At 39.1% G+C, this 10,000-nt stretch overlaps 1 protein-coding gene across 3 annotated transcripts in view; it reads left to right on the top strand.

Moving 5' to 3' along the window:
• Positions 1–10,000, top strand: part of LOC137972004 (tumor protein p53-inducible protein 11-like) — a 25,975-nt gene that overhangs the window by 9,564 nt on the left and 6,411 nt on the right. For 2 of the 3 annotated variants that reach the window (XM_068818796.1, XM_068818797.1), the window contains 3 exons: positions 4,903–4,978; positions 9,142–9,200; positions 9,280–9,328. In XM_068818796.1, coding sequence (XP_068674897.1) covers positions 4,903–4,978; positions 9,142–9,200; positions 9,280–9,328 — 184 coding nt within the window. Of the gene's footprint in view, positions 1–3,038; positions 3,058–4,010; positions 4,144–4,902; positions 4,979–9,141; positions 9,201–9,279; positions 9,329–10,000 lie in introns of those variants that run through there. The other variant, XM_068818798.1, reaches the window with a different exon arrangement.

Raw genomic sequence — 10,000 nt, 5'->3', positions numbered from 1 at the left:
AATTGCAGAAAAAAAAAACCGCGAGAAATTGAACTAGTTAAATTTTTCGTGACAAAATCGCGAACTTTGTCACTCGTATTAACCGCATTGCAAAATTTTGCCCTGCATTCGTGACAAGAACGTCATCAGTGTTTAGGTTTTCACAACATGGCGGACGCAGGAGTATCTTCAAGAGAAATTTCCTGAAAACGTTGATGGAAAAAAACCTCGCCACGTAAAGCGCTTACGTTTTTTTTTCTCTCTCTGTTTTTCTTCCACCACTGCTCGTTGGCGACGCGACAATTTAAAAAAAAACGCATCACCATCGCGAGCAAAAATTCGCTCGTGTTGCTGCGGCTTTATGTTCTTAATTTTTTTTTGCTTAATTAATCTCGGTCCGAACGTTGAAACAAGGATATAGTCAACGAGGTGCAAATCATATCCAACAAGGTCGAGTGGAATAAATTCCATAACATTTGGACACAGCAAATTTTGCTTCGTGCCACAAATTTTTCAGCTTCGTAACACCTTGTAGCTCGATCACAGGGTATTGTATTGAGCTGGTAACCGAGAACGCTAGAAACGGGCCTGGACCATCTTAAATATCGAGGACCGCAAGCGCTCAAAATATTATCGGACCCGTGAAGACAGTTCATTTCGCTATCCTAGCAAGGCTAATTTAATTCAACTTTAGATTTGGACGTCTTGATAAACGAACACGATAAAAACTCTCAAAACCTGGCAAGGATCTTCAGAAGTATATGAAAAAAACAGTATATAAAACAGTGGATAGCGTTGAACTCGCGCGCTGATTGGCTACTCAAACTCCGGATATCCTTTGTTAGTATATACTAAAACAGTGGCTAGCGTTGAACGCGCGCTCTGATTGGCTCGTCATACTCCGAATATCCTGTGCTAATACCTCCGATTAACTCGGGAAAAAATGGCGTCCCGATTTGCATCCGTGACAAGTGAAGAAAAGATCCAAAAAAATTTTTTGTGCTGTATATTATCTCACTGTTTTAGTATATACTAAAACAACTATTCACCTCAGTGTCGGTGGCTAGCCACCTCCACTTCGGTGAATAGTTGTTAACTATTCAACTCTGCGCCCGAAAATGTTGTAATCTTTGGAGAAATAAATAAATTAAAATCATCTTTTTGAGCTATATTATCTCACTGTTTTAGTATATGCTAAAACAACTACTCACCTCCACTTCGGTGAATAGTTGCTAATTATTTACTATCCGGAGAAGTCGAGAACGACTTGTGGAAAATGGAATGAAAAGTCTTAAAAACCTTGTTTTCGCTATAAAAGTAATATAATGAATAATACTAGTATATAATGGTCGTAAACTTAAAGGTCGTGAGAAAAAAAATGGTCCAAAAATCCTCCCAAGCTTTCTCTCAGTGGCGTAAAAATTACGTCATTGCTTTATACTTGAACTTATGCGCTCTCGCTTATCATTTTCACAAGAATTTTCCTTGAATAAATCAACTCAAATAGAAGGCTCTCCAAATTCTTTGAGACATGGTTGATGTTCGACTTACAATTACCAAACGAGCTGAAATTCGTGCAGTCTCAGGACTTAGGTAGATTAAAAGTTTTTATTAGTGGAATATCAACGGCAACTGGCTTATTTTATTCAGGGTTTTTTTTTTGCATTCACAGCATGTTATATATATTGCCATTCCCTTGTAAAAAAGCACATAAAAACAAGGCATAAGGCTCGGCTCGTCTGATACTTACCAAGGCGCTGCGGCTTTCAAGCAATACACCTTATTCCAAGATGGCCGCTGATTTATGTGGATACAAATTGGCCCTTGTTGCCTCGTTCAAGATAAAATATTCTTTTGAATTTTAAGCTTAAGAACGAGGCATCAAGGGCTTATTTGAATGAAAACAAAAGAACATTTAAATGGCGGCCATTTTGGAATAAGGTGTATAGATAAGTGTCGTTTTAAGACCAAAATGCTCGGTCTCAAGCCCCAAAATGCAGAGATTTGTTCTATTAATGCCATTAGGCTTGGGAACTAACATGGGCTATTCTGGAACCGCAGGTATGATATTTACGGACTGAGAATTGACTTTTCTGTGTACTAATACAACAGTTCTAAAACGCTTGCACTGTATTCTGGAAATTTTAAATGTAAGAACTGAAAACGGGTGACAACATCTCCTCGATGTAAAGGAAACTTCTAGTCGAGAGTTTTGCTTTCGCCAAAATTCACCTTCCTTTGCCAAGCATTCGGCAAACATAAACTGATTTTTTCTTTCTCGCAAAAAAAATTAACAGAAGCCTCCAAACAAGTTGGTTTGTCATCCCTGTTATCAAGTTTAGATAAAGTTCACTTATCTAAGCCAACTGACTGGCTGTTTTCCTATTCTTTTTTTTGTAATTTGGGGGCAAATATTTTTGTTGCAGTTATTGCAACTCCAATTGCACAATCTATTGACGTAATGTCTTTAATTTCCTCAGTTTGGAAGACGTATCTAACACACAAATCAACTTCTGTATTATGCAAACGATCCAGTTTTCCGGTCCGGACTCTAAGGCGATAGACTCCGACCATTTTTACGACATTTATGAATGTCCTGAGAAAGTGCAATCTCCTCTGAAATTTATTTTATTCTATATGCATCCGGGATTTGAAAGTCAGTTTGGTACTCACAAATGCTAATTGCGACCAAATTTTCTAAATGTTATAAATAGAATACAGAAGAACTGAAATGTGAAACTAACCGTTTGTATTGTGAAAACAAAACCTTGAAGCAAATTAAAGACGTCGGCCTAGATAGGAGTTGAAACGCTTTTAAAAAAATTGAGGCAAAAGGAAATACAGCTGCTTTTATGCGTTTAATATACCTTGGGTGACAATTGACATGTCACGTGACACCTAGAGAATTGTTGAGTAAGCGACGAATTACAGCCATTTACAAGCTGTCAACATTTTCCTTATTCTGCCTCCTAATTGATGGAAAATACGAAAACATCTCGCAGCTTTTAAACATCTGGGTTGTGTTCTTCAGCCATTTCTCGATTTTTACAAACTCGTTGTCATGTTGGGAAGGTTAAAGTAAGTTACTTTTACTTTTCTTTTGAATATTACATTTACTGCTCGCTTTATCATTCAAACTGCGGTCATGTCAGGATCCCAAGCTTAGCTTAACTGCTCGCCATTTGTCATTAAAAGAAAGGAGAGGAAAGCGCTTTGTACGAAGGGCTCTCTGACTTCAAATCCAACAGAGATGAGAGCCGTGTGATTCAATAAGGGGCGCTATGTTCGCCATGGAGAAAACAGTTTCGTAAATGACAATAATACAGCAGGTTCAGTAAGAATTTGCTCCCGTTGAATTCATTAATGACATTTCATGCAACCCGGAATCAGGTAGCATATGGTTAACTTGGTAAAATTATTACTGTTGGGGCACAAATGAAGTACTCGTCTTATTTTTCTCGTTTACGTTTCAGTATTACTTAAAGATTTCGGTTTTTTACCACGACACAGTGGTTCTTAAGAGGAAATAATCTTTTGGTCTCCATTATCAAATGTCATTATGATATTCAGAATTCGCTTTGTTGGAGAATATACGCTTTGTGTGGTTATGGTCGGGATTTATAAAAAGTGGCTTAATTATATACATTTCCACTCGATATGATCATTGCCACATTTCTTGTTACGAAGGATTTAAAAGAGATCCACGTGGATATGTTCCTTCGTCCAAGGTTTATTGGTATTTAGACCAACCACAGCTTAGTTTTTAATGAAACAACTGTAAGAGAACTACAATCTGCATGCCGTCCTTTTCCGTATTTTGTTTCCAACCGAGTCCCTCCTGTGACACGATAAAGGTACTCGTCAATTTAAATTTTATAAACACCGTTGCTGTCATTTTTCTTAAGAATGTGTTTTCAATCGCTCTTGCGTTCGATTTCGTATTTTTTCTGTTTTGATGCATTTGATGACGGAGACCGGATAAAATTTGCATAGCAATCACAGCACCATTGCGAATCAAATTTCTGTACCAGCCCTCCCCTGTAAGCAGCATCGATATTTGGCGTTTCGAAACTGAGACAAGTCTGTTCGTGGTCAGAAAAGAAAGGAAGACGCAGCAGTGATGTCTTCGGAGGATAAACGACCTACGCTTGTGAAAACAGAGAAGTATGGGCTCGAGCAGATTTTCATTGGGCTTTTGTTTCTTAAGTGACGCGTGATGTTAATAAGTAATGTCGTGTTACTTGTAATCCATGTTGTCATCCCATCTCTGGTTGTTTCTTCCCTCTTAGCGATATTTTCCTCATTAGGTTTTCCGCGATTTTAATTAGAACGCTGCAATTCACTCACTACAGTCGACTTGAGCTCTTCGATTGAGGAGATCCGCCACAATCAAATTTTTTGTATTGAGTATTATCTTTTCGCTATGTCCAACGCTTGTTCGCTGCGTATTTTAGCCCTATTGCCGTCGATTCAAGTATATTTGGCTATTTTCCGTCTTACGCGTTGCATCTTGACGCATATAATTAAGAAGTTGCAAACTACAAGGTCCATATTCTCACGCTTGAGGTCAGCTTCAAAAATTGACCCCAAGGAGATGACGGGAGACATATCCGCTGCCGGGTGAAAAATTGTCATTGAAGAAGTGGTGTGCTCAAAATCTCAGCGTTTTGTTTTTGGCGTTCGTGTTTCTCGACTTCTTTTTGTCTGGTGTGGGATGATTTTTTAATCTTTTCTTTTTTAAAGGCTAAGCGTTGTTCGCTCTCCTGGTTTTCGGCGAGGATGCACATTTTGAAGTAGCTCTTAACACGCACATTAGCAAAACATCGAAAATTGAATGTGAGAATTTCTTTAAGTGAGACTCGAGGTCTCTGGTGAATTCGTTTGCTGTTTGTACTTATTGTACTTCTGTTTGCTTACTGACAGGCGAAGCTTTGATGATGCCCAGAGTCGCTTAAAATGCAGGAAGCTGTTGGGCATCGGAGGAAAGGAACCATCCAAGGTAAAATTTTTCGGCTGCAAATGCAGTACACTGAGTGGCAGGTCGTTCGACGAACTTTATAGGAGGCCGTTCCACAATAATTGGCGCGTTTGGCGTAAGATTTTCCTTTCTCATTACAATATTCATTGTTTGATTTTGACAGAGCTTTTTGCTTTTATAATTACTTGTCGAATATTAGTGCCACCTCGCTAACCGCAGTTTGAAAATGAAAGCAAAGTTACGGCGAAGCCTGGCTCCACTATGCAGCCAACCAATTGAATTTTGCTTTCACTTTTGACGTAGTCATTTTTTCGGTTTTCAGTTTTATCATTTTTAAAATATTTCTGTTTGTTACATTTCCAATACTCTATCTCTACGAACTGATTACAGTTCTCTTTTTATCTTTTTGTTAAGAATAAAATCCTATAGGGTTAAGAGCAGCTGCATTTGAAAATCTTTACTGTAAACGGTTAATGTTTCATCTTCCATTCGCACATGATCTTATTGATTCAACCGCCAATAAACGAGAATATCGTATTGCAAGTACGTGAATACATTTCGCAAGAAGGTTGGAATCGTTGTTATTATTGTTATTTTAGATGAAGCGTTCGTTTCGTATATTTGAGGCAACTATTTCCGGCAAGGCCTTGGGTAGCTCCAGCGCACGGTATTGAAATAATGTACAAGAAGTACAAGGTTAACCTGCGCAGTTTGAAGTAAATAATCTTACACCTGACGGAAATTTCACATATCTGATATTTGTCAGTGGCTTGCACGAAAATCAAAACCGGCGAAAGTTCTCTCGAAGATTTTCGCAATAGCTAGTAAATTGATTTTTTTTGTCAAGAGTTTAAAAACTGAGATGTACATGAAATGCTACAGTATAATCCACACTGTTAGTTTGTTTTTATTCGCAACAATGCTTTTTGAAACACGATTCCGGTTCGTATGTCATCGATCCCTTTAAAATACTGGAGCTAATCTCCTCTCTCTCTGCAAGCAATTGCCGGATTTCGTAATTTTTGCGGAATGCCTCTTAGTAATTAGAGAAAATTAACATCGGTTTACTGCCAACGGCAAATTTTCGTTTTTCCAAAAAGCAAAGAAATTTGTTCGATTTATTGCGACAAATATCTAGCGACATCTCAAAGGGAGACAAGTTAAAGTAAGAGCATTTTCAGGCTTCTACAACTACAATCTTAGCACCTATTTCAGCGCTGTTTGGCGTTTCACGGCCGGTAAACAAGATATTATAACGGAGATGCTCAGGAACAAAAAACAACGAACACAAACTATCGAAAGTAACTACGAAAAGTTTTAACCGATCGAAAATTCTCCGCTTTTTTCCCCTTTATAATATTTAATATTTATGGCATATTTTGGCTTGGATGAGTTGATCTTTTAGCTGGACCGCCAGGAGCTACATGTAAAAAAAAAAAAGAATGATTCATTTTGGTGGTAGTATGTGTACTTATCGTTAGTGCTGGTTTGTTTTAATCTCTTCGCCCTTTATCCAAATCTCGTTCAAACAGAAGATAAGAGTTTGTCGTTTCACCTTTGTTTCCTTTTATAGTTCAACAGCACGGAAAGTGTTTTCACGTTTTAAAGAGATGAGGCTCCAGTCATCTAGAACGACTTTCAATTTCAGGATTAAAGTAAATAATGCGTGCGTGACAAAGTTCTTGTTTTTGGTCATCTCTTCTTTCCGCGTGCGGATAGAAGCAAGACGTCACGCAGGCCAAAAAAAATCCGGTCGACCACAAGTTTTAGATGCAGAAATTTCGATAATATTACATGTGGCGAATGGAACAGTATCTTCTGGTTTGCCGTTCGAAACCAATCACATAAACAAGAATTGCCTCCAAAAAGCGCCAGATAAGGAAATATGGAACGACGGGATTTTCCGGCTATTCTGCAATTCTGGAACTTCAGGACCACTGGCGAGGTCTACCCAAATGTCCGAAAAACATTTTCCAACGTATTTCCGTTCCATTTGATTCCCTACCCGATTTCTTCGAAATTTTTGGTCGAATGGCAAGCGTGCCGTGTTTTGACCATCACACTTTGCAACTTGCGCGCGGCCTCGTTTACTGTGTTTTAAAACATTGCCACAATATCAACCATGAGAATACAATCCGTATCCGACAGTTGTTCATTTAGCTCTTTACCTCGGCTGGCTGCTCATGTTTTAATCACTATGGGGGTGACCTCGTAGGTATTAGTTAAACCAGCAGCTGAACCAGGGATTAACGTGGGCAGTCTAACTCTGCTTCAAGAATTTTTGGGCCTTGTTCATATTCTAATCCTCCTCTCTCCTTCGCAGTGGCTTCCTCAGTGAAAGGAGAAAAGCGGAAAACATTGAGGAGGCTGTGGCGCAGTGGGGTGGGAGTTTCAGAAAGGAGCCTGTCTGTCGCGCGCGTTCGTTTTCACTCTTCCAAGCACGTTTTTTACAATTATTATCACTACGCGCGGCCAAATGACAAACTGCCCCCTGTAAAACGCGCCTTTTTGCGGGCCAAACGGGAAATGTGCGGGCTGAAAATACATTTGCCACCCTGATACTGATTGGCTGCAGAGATGTCAAACAACTTCGCTCGGCCAATGAGATCGTCCTATTTTAGTGCGAGGATTACTTCTACATTTGGTCAGCATTTGGTCTACAACTCGCACTTCGTGTATTTACATTCGTTTCATTCTCACAATCTTTGTTTGTATACGCTGAGGGACATTAGCTGATCATGTTGTAGCAACAACTTTCCATACCATAGTTTCATGCTACATCTCTGTTAGACAATTTTTTCTTATTAAATGAATTGGTACGATTTGGCCTTGTGTATTGATAATAATGATAATCAAATAACTTTTGTCCGACATATAGTCTATTTGTGTCCCTCGTAGCATCATTTGCACCTCGCTCCGCTCGGGCGCAAATGATGCTACTCGGGCCACAAATAAACTATATGCCCTCCAAAAGTCATGTGATTGTCCTATTCTCCCCACACCTCTCTCGCTGCCCGTGAGATTAATAAAATTCTTCGTCATAGCTTTTTTTAAATATTGAGATGAACATGGACAGAATTGCTGGGAAAGAACTTTATCTTCGGCTCGTGCTAGTCGAATAAAAAAGATGTTTGCAATGAATGAAGCGCCGCTGCCGCTCTTTGACTTACAACGTGCTATCGGGTATTTCGGATTGATTTTGTCGCCTTACGCGACTCGCGTCGCATTTGAAATATGTACAGAACAAATTTCAATAAAGTACATTCAATATTGATCTCCATTGGTGGTAAAAGTACTCGTTTGTCTTATCTTTGACAATTTGAAAAAAAAAATACATTTATACTATTCATTGAGTATAATCTTCCTGGCAAATTTGTTCACTAAGGCTCTGCTGCAAACGTTGCCGTTAACAATCACACAACAGCTTGAGTATCGTTCAATTCGGGAATGTTTTCAGGAACGCTTTTAACTGCTAACCAAACAAAAGCATCTCATCCAAATGTTTTATGAAACAATAATCAAAATTCCAAACAAGTCTCGAAATAAGATAAGTAAATATCCATCCAACTATTAATTATAAAGAGATTACAAATGTCACTCGGCTTACTGCGAAAGGACATCAGCAAATTCAGTTTTAGTTAAAAGTTTGTGGTATCTCAGTGAATCGATTTGGGCTCTCAGTGATCACGAACTCAAATTTCCGTAAATATACTGCCTTTAGCGGATCAGGTCGTGGCATTTTCTTGAATATTTATTGTCCGTCCAACTTCTCAGTCCTCCAACCCACGTTGAAACCGCTTTGGGAATTGCACTTAACGACAAAATATCTCGTCCGCAATAAACTATGATAATGTAGCTGTAATAAGAAGCACTAAGTAAGAACAAATCCAGATGGATGTCTGCGATAACGAATGATTTAAGAAGGAAAAACGCACCGGCGGAGAAATGGAGGTTTCATATCATACAAAACCTCCGTGTCTCCGCTAAATAGAATAAAATAAAATAAAATAAAATTTTTTGCCTATTTGCGCTTTTCTTTGCTATTAAAGTTGCGAAAGGGGAAGTTTGCACTCTCATCTTCTTTAACAATGCGACTCAAAATCCAAGGAGCATGGTTTTTATTGCAAAGGCATATCCATTTGCTTCGTTTTGTATCCTAAACTACAGGTATGTTGGTTTTTTAGGTTCTTCAGGTCCTGGGAAGCCATGAATCTTACTTCATCAGTATACCACGAGGATACGAGTGAGTTTCAAAGGCATCTGAAGTTTCTCGTCTTATGGTTGTTTCACAGCATGACTTGTCTTATTTTGTTTTGCCATAGGACATGGCAGCTTGTGGTACCTGTTTTTCTTTCTGTAGTCTCAATAATGGTGAGTAAAACGCCTTGTCAACGGCGTCGCTTTTAACAGAATGTCATCCCTCACACGTGGATATTCGTCCGCGTTTTCCTGCGCATAAAGCGGAATTTTCCTGCTTGTGAGCATTTCCATCTTTGGAGGCCGTGATTCTTTGGGGCAATCCTAGAAAAATGTTCTCTAGCCGGTTCTTAAATGCGCACAGTTGAAATCAGGTCCATTGTTGTAACTGTCGGCAACCACTATAGTTTCAAATTTTTGATACTGCACAAAAGAACTGGACCCCGACAATTAGGGCTCATTATTATCACTACTGACCAAGTAGAATCGCGTACTCTGAGGACGAGAATGTAGAGAAGCTGCACAATTTCCCGTGTTGCGAATGCCAAAAAGTAGAGGCCGTCCTTCTCACTCGTATTCCTCGCTCGGTGTCGGTGCGTTTGGAAAGGCTCACGGGAGGTACCCCTTAAAACCTGGCGACATCTTATGCTATTGGTGTACAACATCTTAAAACAATGACCTCGGCTCGCGGAATAGATACAAAACATCACTGTGAAACGATCCCGATTGCAACTTGTCGCCTGATGATCATCGAACTAATTATATGCCACTTGAACGAAGCGATTTTCATTTACTTCCTTAGATCACACGATCTTAATCAGTAACGAAACTGAACTTCCACAACAT

This window comes from Montipora foliosa, chromosome 9, assembly GCF_036669935.1.
Source record: "Montipora foliosa isolate CH-2021 chromosome 9, ASM3666993v2, whole genome shotgun sequence".
Lineage (NCBI taxonomy): Eukaryota > Metazoa > Cnidaria > Anthozoa > Scleractinia > Acroporidae > Montipora > Montipora foliosa.
Note: the sequence above shows the minus strand (reverse complement) of the source record. Positions and strands in the feature narration are given on the sequence as shown.